Source organism: Arachis duranensis, chromosome 7 (assembly GCF_000817695.3).
Source record: "Arachis duranensis cultivar V14167 chromosome 7, aradu.V14167.gnm2.J7QH, whole genome shotgun sequence".
NCBI classification, from domain to species: domain Eukaryota; kingdom Viridiplantae; phylum Streptophyta; class Magnoliopsida; order Fabales; family Fabaceae; genus Arachis; species Arachis duranensis.
In genome coordinates, this window is record NC_029778.3 from 60,792,323 (window position 1) to 60,809,150 (window position 16,828).

Sequence of the window (16,828 nt, forward strand, 5' to 3'; positions counted from 1 at the left end):
TGCATTTTAAAAATTTTAAAAATATTTTTATTGTTAATAAAAATAGAAGCCATTTTTGTCAATATTTTGATAATTCGAACGCGAAATTGGTGATTAAAGTTCATTTTCTTTTTATTTTAAAAAAGACTTCAACAAAATTTTTGGATTTGGTAGTATATTGGATTTGGTAATATATTGTTTATCGTATCAAAATCATCCAACTTTTATACAATAATATAATCATTTTTTAATGAATTTCATTAACATCAAATACATATCCATATATGGTAACTGATTTTTAGATTTTAATATAGTTAAAAGAAATTTAAAATTAAAATTGATGAAAAAACTACTCTGGTTAATTTTATAAAAAAGAGCTAAAGTTATTGTTTACAATTTTTTTAATTGTATAAATATTTTAAAAGTATACAAATGTGTAAGAACTGATGTTTTATGAAAACAAAACACCGAAACCTTTTTTCTTTGTTTTTTACTTGAAACTGAAACATTTCTTTTAAAAACAAATTATATCTTTAGTTTGAAACTTAAACTATTCGCTTCGTATTGGAAGCTAATTAGGACATATCTTAGTGTTTAGTGAAGGACCCAATAAATATGGTTACTGTTTCAAAAGTTATTTGAAATTGAGTTGTTTTTTAATCTGAACGTGAGAGCTAGATTCTTTTTAAGGCAGCATTCGAGTTTCACTAGTGTTGAGGTGCTGCTGTTCGAGTTTCTCGTGAAAATGTGGGGTGGTATATGTACAAGAGATTTCGATACTTAAGTTAACAAGAATTTGAAACAACATTTAGTAGATTGAGTCTGAAGAGACCTGAGATTTTCAGTGTATTAATAGTAGAATATATAACTACCTTTTAGTGTAGTTTCACTCTTAATGGTGGATAACCATTCTCTTTTTTTTTAGGAAATTTGTTGAGATCTCCCTTTTAGATAAATGAGAGATATCTTGTGAGTTAGTAGCTTATTTGAATAGATAAGATTGGACTCATGTTGTCGCGTCCGACCCCTGTGAGGTCGGGTAGGTATAGACAAGACAGGATCTTTTTGTTGGGCCTTTTATTCATTTTGGGTCTGGTTTTGTTTTTGGGCCAGGGTATGAACATGCCCCTGCTTGAGTCCGAACTATTGGACTCCCGAGTTATATGTCGGTGGAAGGGTGCAGAGATTATAACAAAATGCAATAGACAGTAAACAGTGATAAATGCCTCAAAATTGCAGTGAAATTGTATTAATAAGTGTAGGGATTAAGTGACAGAACATAAGTAAGAGAGGGAAGAGAGTAAGACAGTATTTATAAAGCTATAACAATGGAATTATTGAGGCCAATAAAAAGGGGGTAGCAGCTATGATGTTCTGCTTGAACCTGCGAGAGGAAGAGAGGATAGACTATAAGAAGGAAAGAAGGTAGAAAAGAGAGATGAGAATTCAAGAAAGGAAAGAGACAAATACCACAATCTTCTACTGCACATGATTCTCCCATTTCCTACTAATAGTGCGTCTTCTGCTACTGCGTCTCACACCCAGTACATTCGGACCATGCTCCACGTGTCCACTTTCTCTAACTAACTCTGTCCCCTTATGGTCATTTTGCCTCACTATTTTGTTTCCCCTTTTTGCTCCTGCTCCTTTATTCGTCACATTACCCCGCTCTTCAACTTCAACCTTGTCCTCAAGGTTGAAATCTGGGTAAGCTTGGAGGAATTCTGCTGCATTCTCCCATGTCCTCTCTGCACCTGTACCTTGTCCCCATTGTATCTGCAACTGCTGCACTTCTTGGCCATGTTTCAAGATGACTCGGCGGTCCACAATGGTATGCGGACTGAGGATAGGGCTTTCTTCACTCGACCGGAGTGGCAGTGGCAAGTATTGCTCATGTTTCTCGCCCCTGAATTTCTTGAGGGCAGAAATATGAAACACATTGTGGATTTTGGCCTCGGCTGGTAACTCTAGGCGGTAAGCTACTGAACTTAACTTTCTGCAGATGGGAAAGGTCCAAAATAACGCATACCCAACTTTTGGCTGCGACGTAATGCAACCAAGTGCTGCCTGTATGGCTGGAGCTTAACCAATACTAAGTCTCCCTCTTCAAATTCAACGAATCGCCGATGCTTGTCAGCTTGAGTCTTCATGAATTGTTGAGAGCGTAATAAGGTAGATTTCAGTGGCTCAATCAATTTATCGCGAGCTAACAATAGTTCCTGTAATGGAAGTTCATCCCCTGCTGAAATTTCATATCTGACCAAGGAAGGAGGGTCACGTCCGTATAAAGCTTTGAATGGGGTCATCTTTATGCTGTTGTGATAAGTGAAATTGTACCAAAATTGTGCCCATGGAAGGATGTCAAGCCAGCGCTTGGGGTTCTCAAAACAAAAGTAACGAAGGTACATTTCCAAAGTCTTGTTCAAGACTTCACTTTGTCCGTCCGTTTGCGGGTGATAGGCTGAGCTCATCGCTAAAGTGGTTCCTTGAGCTTGGAACAATTGCTGCCAAAATTTACTAATAAACACTTTATCACGATCGGAGACAATCGACTTGGGAAAATCATAGAGTTTAACAATGTGCTTGATGAAGGCATCGGAAACTGTCTTACTATCAAAATCACGACGCAGAGCAATGAAATGGGCGAATTTGGTGAGTCTGTCAATCACAACCATGATCACCGAGTATCCGTGAGAAGGAGGTAAGGATGTAATAAAATCCATGCAGATGTCATCCCATACCTGGTGGGGAATAGGGAGGGGCTGCAACAGTCCTGCTGGCTTGGTAGTTTCAGCCTTAGCTTGCTGACATATCAAGCAATTCTGGACATAATTTCGAATGTCCTTATGCATATTTGCCCAGTAGAATGAGGAACGGATCCGATCAAGAGTTTTAGCGATACCAGAATGTCCCCCGCCCAGACTATCATGATGCTCATGAAGGATAAGAGGAATGAGGCTGCTGTTTACAGGGAGCACTACTCTATCCTTCCATAATAGAATACCATTTCGGACCATATAGTGTGGATCAACCTGCCTGTTTTGAAGGCATTGCTGCCACAATTCTTGTAATTGTGCATCTACCTCAATTTCTGATTTAAGAGTCCCCATCCATTCCGCATTAGGATGAGACCAAGCTGCAAAAAGGCATCGTGACAGGGCATCAGCAACTGCATTTTCCTGCCCCGATTTGTACTGTATCTCATAATCATACCCCAGAAGCTTGTGGAGCCACTTTTGTTGCTCAGGTGTATGTAGAGTTTGATCAAGCAATGCCTTCAAACTCTGCTGGTCAGTACGAATTATGAATTTTTTCTCAGTAAATAATGCCGAAACTTTGCTACAGCTTCCGTAATTGCATGGAACTCCCTAACATAAGCTAATTGTTTCTGCAGCGAAGGAGACAACTTCTTTGAGAAGAAAGCTATAGGATGCTTTTCTTGAATCAATACAGCACCAACCCCTGTCCCTGAGGCATCAGTCTCAACTTCAAAGGGTAGCTCAAAAAGCTAAAACAGGTTTGGATGTAATGGCAGCCTTCAATTTGTTAAAAGCTATTGTGGCTCCATCATCCCAAGAAAAGGCATCTTTACGCAGTAATTCAGTAAGAGGACTAGCTATGGAGGCATAGTGACGAATGAATTGACGGTAGTACCCGGTTAAACCCAAAAATTCTCTCAATTGTTTCACATTGGTTGGTTGAGGCCACTCCATAATAGCTTGAACCTTGGCTTTCTCCATGTATGTCATCGAAAAAAACCAACACAAATTTACGCAAGTAAGGCCGGAACACGTCATTCATCAAGTTCTGAAATGTTGCTGGGGCATTAGTGAGGCCGAACGGCATGACCAGCCATTCGTAAAGGCCTTGGTGAGTGCAGAAGGCTGTTTTGTATCTATCCTCAGGGCTGACTAGAATTTGGTGGTAACCAGAACGAAGATCAAGCTTAGAGAAAATGGAGGCACCAAACAGCTCATCAAGTAATTCATCAACTGTAGGAATTGGGAAACTATCCTTAACGGTGATATTGTTTAACGCTCTATAGTCTGTACAGAAGCCCCATGTACCATCTTTCTTTTTGACTAGTAATATTGGAGAGGAAAAGGGACTCCGGCTTGGTTGAATAATCCTGTCGTCAAGCATTTGTTGGACCATAAATTCTATCTGGGCTTTTTGACTGTGAGGGTAGCGGTAGGGTCTTACCTTAACAGGTTCAGCACCCTTGATTAGAGGAATACAGTGATCATGATGGCACTGTGGTGGTAGGCCTGAAGGTTGCACAAACACCCCAGCATATGAGTGCAGCAATTTCGCCAATTTCGGGTGTATGTCATCAGGTAGAGGCAAGGAAGAATGAGCAGCTTCAACCTGAGGCTGCAGCTGCGATGTGAAAGCCTCAGCAATAGAATTGGTATGCACAAGTCTCCTGATGTGGTGGAATTCTGCCTGAGCTATAGCATTGGTCTTCTCCCCATGTACCGTAATCAAACTACCCTCATGCATGAATCGAATATAAGCTGCTTCATAGTCCACAATATGGGCTCTCAATCGTTTCAACCAAGCGGTTCCAATGACGAGATCACCACCAGCAACTTTTAAAACAAATACATCAGGGACCAGCACTTTATAACCCTGTAATGTCACTTCTAGCAAAGGGATGCGACCTTCAACCTGCATAATGTCAAAATTTCCCATTACAACTTGGACTCTCGGAGCTGGCTCAATGGAGAGATTCAAAAATTTTGCAATCTGCGGCTGGATGAAGCAATCAGAGCTCCCACCATCAATGAGTGCTTGGATTTCTAGCTCACCAATGTGAGCTTTGATTCGAATAGTGGAGTGACCCGACGTGCCATGCATGGCATTGTAAGAGAGATGATGGTCTATCACCTCTGCATCCAGCTGTTGTAATTGTTCTCCTTCAGACACAACTATGTCCTCACTATTCACCACTACATTTACCTCATCATTCTCAACTTGCATAAGCATGAATTGCCGATTCGAGCACTTATGAGCAGCTGTGAATTTGTCATCACACCAATAACAAAGACCTTTCTCTCGTTTACTCTGAATCTCTGCCGGAGACAAATGGCGAATGGGGTTCTTAGGTGGTGGGAGAGCTGGCTTCTGAGATGGTGTGGGAAGCAGGGGAGGCAAGCTGTTCCGTTGAAAGGCACGCGCAGGTGTCGAGGAGCCGTGAGATGGAGACTTAGAGGTTGCCGGACCTAAAGTGTGCCGTGGAGATGTCAAAAACTTGTCTTCATAGAGCCTAGCCAAGCTTATGGCACGCATCAGTGAGGGTGGACATTGAGCTTTTACCTCACGTCTAATATCGGCTCGGAGACCGCTAATGAAACAGTCGCGTAACGCATCAGCAGGTTCGATATGAGTTCGATTAGCAAGAGCTACAAATTCAGCGTAAAAGTCACTTACGGAACCCTGTTGTTGCAGCTTGAACAGAAGCTCCCTGGGAGACTCAAATAAGGAAGGGCCAAACTCTAACTCAATAGCACGCTTGAGCTGCGTCCATGAACGAAACAGAGCGGAGCGTTGTGACATCTGAAAACACGGAATCGCGGAGCCAGTCATGTGCATCGCAGCAAAGCCGATTTGCTCTTTTGGAGGTACTCTAAAGAATTCAAAATACTGATCTGTGGAGAAAATCCAACTCAATGCATCATTACCGTCAAATTTAGGAAGATCGAAGCTCACCCTTCTGGGTTGTGACCAAGGACGCGAGTAATTGTCAACTCCAGAGTTCGAACCCAGCGGAGACTCATGAGAGATGGAGTGTTGTCGGGACCGATCAGAGAGGAGCTAAGTGAGGGACGACTGAATCGTCTCGAATTTCAGATTCGTTGCCTCTTGCGCTCGAGCACGTTCTGCTCTATTTTCCTCAGCCACAGTTTCTATCATTTGAGACAAACACTTCAATTCTGCTTCCATCGTCTTCATGCGAGTGTTTTCCACCATGGCCAATGAAAGCACCAAATGGAAGGGTGCAGAAATTATAACAAAATGCAATAGACAGTAAACAGTGGTAAATGCCTCAAAATTGCAGTGAAATTGTATTAATAAGTGTAGGGATTAAGTGACAGAACATAAGCAAGAGAGGGAAGAGAGTAAGACAGTATTTATAAAGCTATAACAATGGAATTATTGAGGCCAATAAAAAGAGGGTAGCAGCTATGATGTCCTGCTTGAACCTGCGAGAGGAAAAGAGGAGAGACTATAAGAAGGAAAGAAGGTAGAAAAGAGAGATGAGAATTCAAGAAAGGAAAGAGACAAATACCACAATCTTCTACTACACATGATTCTCCCATTTCCTACTAATAGTGCGTCTTCTGCTACTGCGTCTTACACCCAGTACATTCGGACCATGCTCCACGTGTCCACTTTCTCTAACTAACTCTGCCCCCTTATGGTCATTTTGCCTCACTATTTTGTTTCCCTTTTTTGCTCCTGCTCCTTTATTCGTTATAGTCGGCTTTCTACTTCTGAAAATTGAGCTAATTGTTCTCGTGTTTCTTTTAAGTGCTTCTTCATGTTGGGATCTTTAGTCTGATAAGTCCCATTAACTTGAGAGGTTATTACTTGAGAATCACTAAATACAATCAACTTTATTACTCCAACTTCTTTGGCTAGACTTAAGCTAGCAAGTAAGGCTTCACACTCGGCTTGATTGTTGGAGGTTGGAAACTCGAATTTCAATGAAAGTTCTATCCGAGTTCCTTTTCCTTTCTCCAGAATACTGTAGGGCTTCTATGAGTTTCAGTGTATTCGGCCACAAAGTCGGCTAAAGATTAGAATTTGATTGTTGTTTGACTTTCATACCTTGAGCCAAACTCAGACAGCTCTATTTTTCATTGTAGCATCGATCTGTAGTATTCATTTTTTGTAAGATGTGCTTCATAAGATGATTAGTTTGGACTTTTATAGTATGAGTTTGAAAATAAGGTCGGTACTTTTTGAAAGTGATAACAAGGACATATACGAACTTCTCTATCTTTTGATAGTTTAGCTCTGACCCCTATAATGTCTTGCTAAGAAAATAGATTGGTTGCTGTCCATTCTCATCTTCTCATACTAAGGCTGAGGTTATGGCTCTGTTTGCAGATACTAAGTACAACACGACCTTTTTTTCCTGGAACAGGTCGGGTGAGGATTGGTGGTTGACTCAGGAAATTTTTGAAGTCTTGAAAGGCTTGTTCACATTCCTGAGTTCATTCAAATTGGTTCCTTTCTTTGAGTATTTAGAATAGGGGTTGAGACTTCAGAGCTGATCCTGCCAAGAATCTAGATAAGGTTGCTAACCTTCCATTTAATTGTTGGACTTCTTTGAGATAACTTGGGCTTTTTATCTCTAACATTGCTTTGCATTTGTCCGAGTTGGCTTCAATACCCCTTTGAGTGAACATAAAGCCTAAGAACTATTCGACTTCCACTACAAATGTTCATTTTGAGAGATTTAGTCTCATCACGTGCTTCTTGATTGTGTTAAATACTTTAGCTAAGTTGGACAAGAGGTTGATGTCTTCTTTAGTCTTGACAAGCATGTCATCCACACACACTTTCATTATTTTCCCAAGGTGAGGTGAGAACACCTCGTTCATTAATTGTTAATATATGGCTCCAACATTTTTCAATCCAAAAAGTATTACTACGTAACAATAGTTAGCTTTTGGAGTGATGAAAGAGGTCTTCTTTGCCTTGTATATCTCGATTTAGTTGTACCCCGAGTATGTATCCATAAAGGACAGGTACCTATATCCTGAAACTGAGTCTACGAAGGCATCAATGTTGAGAAGAGGGTATGGATCTTTGGGATAAGCTTTATTGAGGCTGGTATAATCAACACACATTCTCCATTTTTCATTCTGTTTCTTTACCAGGACTACATTCGCTAGCCATAAAGGATATTTTACCTTCTTTATGAACCCGGCTTCTAATAAGGCTTGTACTTGTTCTTCTATGACTTGTGCTCTTTCAGGGCTGAACTTCTGTCGCTTCTGTTCAATAGGTCATGAGCCCGGGTCAAGGTTTATCCCGGCACGTATCGAAGGCTTTTTAGGCAACGAGGTCGGAGTTTTGTTGTAAGAGCTTAATGAGGTATGATTTTAATTATTTCCTGATGTTGGTTTTAATACTTGTTATTTTCTTTGCCTGGTCTCCAATTTGTACCTCTTCAATTTTTTCACCAAGTTATGGTCATAACTCTTCTCGTGCTCGGACACCACTGAGCTCAATAGTGTTGACTGCTTTACCCTTTATGCTTCCCCGTAAATTCAAGCTCTTATTATAACATTTTCGTGCGAACCTTTGATAGCCTCTTATGGTGGCAATTTCCTCTGAAGCCGGAAATTTCACGCAGAGATGAGGGGTGGAAACAATCGTAGCTAGTTGGTTCAACGTTATCCGATTTATCAATGCATTGTAGGCTGATACTATGTCAATCACAATGTAGACTATGCTCAAAGTTTTGAACTTCCACCCCTTACCAAAAGTGGTATGCAAGGGGATGAAGTAGGGGGTTGGATGGGTGTGTCTCCTAACAAAAAAAGATTCCCGGGATTCACTCTTAGTTCTTTCTTTTCTAACCCGAGTTTGTTAAAAGCAGATTTGAATAAGATATCGGGCGAGCTTTCTTGATCTACCAGAGTTCTATGAAGATTGGCATTGGTAAGTATCATTGTAATCACAACAGGATCGTCATGCCCTGGGGTTATTGCTTAAACGTCTTCTTTGGTTAATTAGATTGTGGGAAAGTCGGAAACTTCGCATTCTTCACTAACTTGGTAAACTTTTTTAGATATCTTTTGCGAGAAGACTTGGTTACCCGTTCTCTTGAAAATCTTCCAAATATCATGTGGATTTGCCTATCAGGGATTTATGGTGGTCGATCTTGTCGACCCCTATTTTCATTGCTTCTCTTCCTTTTTTCGGATGGTCCGACCTTTCGGTGATGTATCTCTCTAATCGATCTTCTCTGGCCAGATTTTCTATTATATTTTTTAGATCATAGTAATCATTGGTAGAATGACCATATAATTTATCATGCTCACAATATTTCGCCCGACTTCAAACTTTCTTGTGATTAATAGGACAAGAAGGTGGAAGTTCTTTAGTGTGGTAGATTTTTCTGTAAATGTCAACAAGAGAAACTCAAAGTGGGATGTAGTTATGATATCTTCGATGCTTCTCTAAGATGTATTCCTCTTTTTTCTTCGCTTACTTATGTTTGTCCCAAGCTCGATAGGGAGGGTTTTGCCTTGGCTGGCTCTCTTAAGTCTAAAATTCTTCTCCATATTAATGTACTTCTCCGCCCATTCTTGTACTTCATAAAAAGAGGTTGGATGTCACTTGGATATAGATTGAGAAAATGACCCTTCTCTGAGGCCGTTAACCAACCCCATTATCACTGCTTCTGTGGGTAAATTTTAGATTCCCAAACAGACTTTGTTGAATCCTTCCATGTAAACTCAGAGAGTTGTTTCGACTTTTTGTTTTACCCCTAGTAGGCTAGGAGCATGTTTGACTTTATCTTTCTGGATCGAAAAGCGGGTGAAAATTTCTTGCTAGGTTGCCGAAACAAGTTACCGACTTAGGTGGTAGACTATCAAACCACTTCATCACCGCTTTGGTCAACGTCGTCAGACGCGTCAGCCAAGTACATCCGACTTTTAAAATTGTTGAGGTGGTGTCTCGAGTTGGTCATTCCATCGTAGAGGTCCATGTTGGGGATTTCGAAGTTCCTAAGAACCCTGGCCTTCATGATCTCTTCAATGAACGGATCTTCTCCTCCAAGAGGGCTTTTCTCCGGATTTGCCCGATTACTCCGACTTTGAAGGTTGGTCTCTAGTTTCGAGAACTTTTCTTCCAGCTCTCTTCGTCGTCGTATCTTTTTTTGCAAATATCTTTTTACTTCTTTGTTGCTCAATCTCCTGCTCAAGTTACTCTAATCGGCCATGGTGCTTGTGTACGAGTCCCATGATCTCTGTTGGATGAGGGAGATCTTCGTTCTCGGATGAATGAACTTCTGAATGGATTCCCTGTAGTGGAGGATTTCCTGATGTACCCCCTCTGTGGGGATCACTTGCTCTTTCATGTCGTGAAGGTATCATAAGTGCTCGGTCATCGTTGTGAGGTTCTGGTTCTGACACAGACGCTGTTTGGTCGCTTTGAATTGATTGTATTAGGTGTAGACTTCCAGGTTTCCAACAACGATGCCAATGTTCCAAGGGTTACCTGAAATTGGGTTGTTTCTATGCCTGAATATGAGGTCCAAACTCCTTCTAAGGTAGCGTCCGACTTCCGCTAGTGTTGAAGTGTCGCCTTCCGAGTTCTTCGTAAGGAGGTGTGAGTGGTACTTGCAAGGGACTCCAATACTTAAGTTAGCAAGGATTTGTAGCAGTTTTTTTAGTAGATTGAGTCATGAATATACTTGAGGTTGTCAATATATTTATAATAGAATAGATAACCACCTTTTAGTATAGTTTCACCTTTAATGGTGGATAACCATCATCTTTTTTCTAGGAAAGTTGTTGAGATCTCCCTTTTAGATAAATAAAAAATATATTGAGAGTTAGTTACTTATTTGGATAGATAACATTGGAACCTTGTCGTCGAGTCTGTCCTCTATAAAGTCGGGTAGATGTAGGCAAAACAGGATCTCCTTGTTAGGCCTTTATTCATTTTGGGCCTAGTTTTATTTTTTGACCAGAATATAAACAGTTAGTTTATATTTTTTTGTCTGAATAAAATGGTAAGTTAGTCTCTTTTTCAAATGCATAATAAAACAGAATTTTTACTGATAAATTGTTGAAAAAATAAAATTCGAATTTATATGTACATATTGATAATTTAAAAAGAGTAACTTTTACTATTAAAAAAATTATAAGATGATTTTTAAATAAAAACTACAATTTATTAAAATAATTATGTACCAGGATTTTGTGTCTTTCCTGTAGGCTTATATATATGGAGTATTTTCTTTTTCGTTAAGGTTTTCTTTTAAAAAAAATTGCTGACAATTTTTCATGCCTACTGCAGGGGAGACAGATTTTTTGAGGCAATATGGGAGTGAACTAATAGAATGTTGTGTTGAGCCTGTGGTTATTCACCATCCAAAAGGACATACAATACCTAGATTAGGTACGTAGCTAATTATAAATTGCCATATATATTTATTTATTTTCTATTATGTATTTGGTATGTATTAATCCATGTTGATACCGTATAGGTTATCATTTAAATGTGTGATCTTATGTTATATATGTACTCCTCCAGTTATGTGAATATTTTTCTCTCTTCATTTCCAGATGATGAGAGTTTGAAGACCACGATGAGTTTCATTGAAAAAATTAAAAAAGATATATGAAAATGGGAGATGGATTTAGAGAATTTCAAAAGGACTTTCGGTTGATACAATTTTAATTTCTGTATAAATTACTATTGTAATTTTTGAAAGGCAAAAACGCTGATGAAATATTAAAAAATGGAGTATCTATAAAGGATAGACAATTTTTTTTTATTTATCGTGTTTTTGTGTTGGATACATTTCAGACACGACACACATCGATGTTCGTCTGATATGCTATTTTTTGTGTCCAACTATGTCTTAATAAAAAATAAAAAATTTTTATCCGAACACGCTTGGACACACTTAAATACTATTACGTGGCAACGTGTTCAGTCATATTTTTAACATATATTCTTAAAATTAGTTTATAAATAGTATATATTATTAATTATTAAAACAAAAATATATTTTAAATATTTTATGTAATTAAAAAATTATTAAAAATAATTAAAAGTTAATTTATATTTTAATATCAATAAAATATTAAAGAAAAATGCTATTTGTACACCAAAATCAGCCACTAATATATTTGTGTATAAATACATGTGTAGTTTAATTTATTTTCAGTGTGTATTTATATTCCAACATGNTTTCATATCGTATTGTCTCTATATCAATATTCATATATTATAGCAGAGTATTAAACTAGGTGCTCATGTTTTATAGGTTAAACTACATATTCCTAGTAGCATTATAATGTTTATCAATAATTTTCGTTCTAGCTTTGGCTATTTTTCCAATATGCAAGATTAAGTGGAATTTATATTTAGTAGCAAAATAGCTTGAATTATATTTGTGACCAACAAACTCCAAGCGTAACTGCTTTTGCGATTATACATGAAGATTTGCAAATTAAAATATTTTCATCGGTCGGATTTCTATTTTAGGTTGATTGAAAAATTAAGGTATATAGAAATAAAGAGTATGTCTAGGTTTATTAATTTTTTAATAAATCAAAAAATAAAAGCGATAGTTTTTTTAAAATGGAGGGAGTAATAAATTACACTTGAGATCTTATTATTTTTGTGTTGTCTTTCATAATTAGTTGAAGATTAATTATTGTAGTGAATTTCAGTATCCATTAGCACTTCTCTTTTTGAACAGGATTAATCTCTACCTACAAGCCTTTTAACTATATAAGTCCTATAAGTTTTGAAAATTCCTAATCCCTAAAACGCGTCTTTTATGGCATGTATATTTCACGTGCCTTCTTAACAGATTTTTCAATCAATCAACACACAAATATATAACTTTCTTTTTCGAAAAGATTTCGTTTACTTTTTTGAATTCCTTCTACGTTTTTTTGTTTTTTCTCTTCGATCTCTTTCGTGCATTTCTCTCTCCCTTCTCCTTCGCCATTTACGTAAGTTTCTTTCTGTTTTCTTTTTTCGTTTTTCTCGTTTTCTATTGTTTCTGAAATTAAAGTCTAAAATCGTTTTAAAGATAATGGATGATTCAACTTCAGATTATCAGCTGAGTTAAAGCGAAGTGAATTTTGAATTTGAATCCAATGAAGTTTCTGAGGTGTGGTTTAATTCCAATTAATAATTGAATTTGAATTTGAATCCAGTTAGTAGTTTATAATTGTGTAGTTGAATAATGCGTGAACCTTGTCTGTGAACTTTGCTGTTCATTATTCCTTGTTTGAATTGAATCTAATGTACTTGTTCTGATGAATTTTCTACATTTTATATCAGATGTTCGGGTGTAAATTAGGAATATTTGGGTGTATTTACAGTTTATGACTTTTCATCTAACTGAGGGTGAATTGTCTTATTCTTTTAGTTGAATTATTTTAATTTATGTTTAATGATGATTCATAAATCTGATTTTTGTTATTTTTTATGATGGTTTTATAGTTCTATTTGCATTCTATAGTTTATGCTTGTTTTAATATGGTGTATTTTGGGTGTATTTTGCAGACCCTCTATGGTATTGATAAGCAGTTTGTTCTCCACATACAAGCGTTTTTCTCATACAAGTCTTTACAAGTCTTCTCCTCCTTTTATTGTTTTGAATCCAATCAAGAGGTTGAGGTGTGGTTCAATTCAGAAGAAAAAAATATAGCATTAAAGGAAACATTTTTCTGTATAAAAATGCTATTTATACACTAAAATCAGTTACTAAAATCAGCCACCAATGTATTTGCGCATAAATACATATGTGGTTTAATTTATTTTCAATGTATATTTGTATTTTAGTATGTATTTTATACTGGTGGCTGACTTTGGTGGCTAATTTTAGTGTACACGCAGCATAACTCATTTCTGTATTTGCAGCAAATTTGGGTGTAAAACGAAGATATTTAGGTGTAACACAAAGATATTTGGGTGTATTTTAAGGAATTTTGGGTGTAGTTTTATTCTGATAAATTCTGTATAATTTAGAACTCTTTTTCTTTCTCCTCCTCATCTTCTACTGCTTTTTTTTCATCATCATCACCATCTTCTTCTTCTTCTTTTCTTATTCATCTTTTCCTTTTTGTTTTACCTTCTCAAGTTTCTTGTAGTTTTACTCTCTTAACAAGAATATAAATAAAAAATCAAACAAAGAAGAAGAAGAAACACACAAGGCTCCAAAATTACTTGAAACATGATGAACTTATATTCATTTAACTAAAAAAAAGAAAGAAACAAGGAAAAGAAGAAGAAAAAAAATACATCATTAGAGGAAATATTTTTCTGTACAAAAATACTATTTATACACTAAAATCAACCACTAAAATCAGCCACTAATGTATTTATGTATAAATACATGTGTGGTTTAATTTATTTTCAATGTATATTTATATTCTAGTATGTATTTTATACTGATGGCTGGCTTTGGTGGTTGATTTTAGTGTACACGTAGCATAACTCATTTCTGTATTTGCAGCAAATTTGGGTGTAAAACAAAGATATTTGGGTGTAACACGAACATATTTGGGTGTATTTTAAGAAATTTTGGGTGTATTTTTATTCTGATAAGTTCTGCATAATTCAAAACTCTTCTTCTTCCTCCTCCTCATCTTCCGCTGCTTCTTTTTTTCATCATTATCACCGTCTTCTTCTTCTTCTTTTTTTGTATTCATCTTTTTCTTTTATTTTACCTTCTCAAGTTTCTTCTTGTTTTACTCTCTTAACAAGAATAAAAACAAAAAAATCAAACAAAGAAGAAGAAGAAACACATAATACTGTAAAATTACTTGGAAGATGATGAACTTACATTCATTTAACTAAAAGAAAGAAAGAAATAAGAAAAAGAAGAAGAAGAAAAAAATGCAGCATTAGAGGAAATATTTTTCTGTACAAAAATTCTATTTGTACACTAAAATTAGCCACTAAAATCAACCACCAATGTATTTGTGTATAAATATATGTGTGCTTTAATTTATTTTCAATGTATTATTTGTATTTCAGTATGTATTTTATACTGGTGGTTGACTTTGGTGGTTGATTTTATTGTACATGTAACATAACTCATTTCTGTATTTGCAGCAAATTTGAGTGTAAAACGAAGATATTTGGGTGTAATACGAAGATATTGGGTGTATTTTTATTCTGATAAGTTCTGTATAATTCAGAACTCTTCATCTTCCTCATCCTCATCTTCTGCTGTTCTTCTTCATCTTCTTATTTCATATTTTCATAATTCTTTTTGGAAGAAAAAAATCAAACAAAGAAAAAAAATATAATGTTGCAAAATCAAAAGAAGGAGGAGGAAAAACACGATGATGAAGATGAAACACGCGAAGAGAAAGGAGGAGAAACACAAAGAAAAAGGAGAAGAAGAAGGAAGAAGAGGAGGAGGAGAAATGCGAAGAAAAAATGACAGTTATGATTTTCATCGAGGAAGAAAAAGAGTCGTTCTTAATTGTGAGGGAGCGCTTTGGAAACGTGATGCGCGTGTTAACATGCTTTTGTGGGTGAATGTAGCTTCTGTTGGGTTTGACCAAACTTGTAAGACTTATAAACCAAAAAGACTTGTATGTGTAGCATGATTGTTTTGAATAAAATTAAAATCATTTTTAAAAATAGAAAAATAATTTTTAATTAGTTAATATTAATTATTTTTTTATTGTAAAATTATTTTTTAATTTTTTTAAAATTTAAAATTTATGATTTAAAATTTAAGATTTAACATTTAAAATTTATGTTCAAAGAATAACTTTTAAAAAGTTGGCTGATATTGACTAAAAAATAATTAGTTTTCTAGTTAAATTCTACTAAGAAATTATAATTAGTTGGTTTTCACACTTATAAAAAAAAAACAAACATATCCATAAAAGATGGATTTTCTAAGACAAAAATACTTAAATTCTAAGTTTTGTTGATTTTTTAATAAAACTTTTAAATTATCCCTATGTTTTATCTTCAACCTCACTCTACAATATCTCTCCCCAAATTTTAAAATTTTACATCCCTCCATTATCACTACCTTAATCACCTTTTCTCTTCTCTGTTGCTCCACACCCATCACCGTCACCATTATAACAGTATAAACATCAACTACTTTAACCCTTCCATCCCTTAAGCCCACCTTCTTCCTTATCCACTGTCACAATCATAATCACATCATCCTTTAACAACAACAATGGTAAACAATCAAACCACAAAAACATTCAGAATTTATTTTTCAAAAAAAAATCAAGAGAAGAATGATGGAGAGAGATCGAGGCATCTAGGATACCTTGAAAAAGGTAGTACCATTGACGACGTTGGCGTTAACGGAGGAGAGATCAACATTGATTGTGTCGCTTATGACATGGATACTAATCAAGCCATAAACATACGTGCGCACACACATACATACGCACACATACGTATTAACAATAAATTTAATAATATTTTTGTTCCGTCTTAATCGGGCCGAGGTGTGAAGCCCCCGGTGAATCACTTGGAACTCGGGCGGAGCTATATGTCGTCCAGGGGCTGAATTAGGAATAAGCCTCGGTCCTTTGAAACACAGCAGCTGGAGTACTTGTACAAAGCACTCCAACGCTCAAGTAAGTACGTGAATTACGAAAGATAATGATAATAAAATCAGAGTGAGTTATGTGACCTGTCCTTTCTGTGACATATGGGGCCTGGTTTTATAGGTGTGAGTTGCGTTGGAGTTTCGATTTGTTTGCCAAGTGCTGTTATTGGTATCTTTGACTTGTGTTTTGGTGGAGGTCTCCGTTTTGTGAGTAACGGGTAGATGATATCGCTGGTGTGTGAATGACTCAGCAGGAGAGTGTTGTTTGTTTGTAGATATTCGGTTATTCAGTGCTGATTCTTTGGCCGAGTATATCGGGGTACACAATTTTAAAAACAAAGATTAATAAAGAGATGGTTTTTAAAAGAAAAGAGATCAGAAAACGAGATTAAGAGAGGGGCATAGAGAAGAGGGAGCGAAGATGGAGATAAAGGAAGCAGAGACAAAGGCGAAAAAGATGAACCATTGGCGATGAAGGTAAAGATGCGACATAATAGCGATTGATAAAAATAAGAAAAGGCGGCATCAATAACA

General features: G+C 36.5%; 1 protein-coding gene across 4 annotated transcripts in view; it reads left to right on the forward strand.

The window, feature by feature from the left end:
• The window catches only part of LOC107459219 (uncharacterized), a 15,969-nt gene extending 2,582 nt beyond the window's left edge, over positions 1-13,387 (forward strand). The window contains exons 5-7 of one of the 4 annotated variants that reach the window (XR_008001422.1): positions 7,970-8,088; positions 11,029-11,130; positions 11,298-11,312. Coding sequence is in view for 2 of the 4 variants with exons in the window: in XM_016077438.3 (XP_015932924.1) it covers positions 11,029-11,130; positions 11,298-11,356 (161 nt within the window). In the remaining 2 variants the exon portion in view is untranslated. Of the gene's footprint in view, positions 1-7,969; positions 8,089-11,028; positions 11,131-11,297; positions 11,509-13,260 lie in introns of those variants that run through there. The other 3 variants (XR_008001423.1, XM_021128023.2, XM_016077438.3) reach the window with 3 other exon arrangements.
• The last annotated feature ends 3,441 nt before the right edge of the window (positions 13,388-16,828 follow it).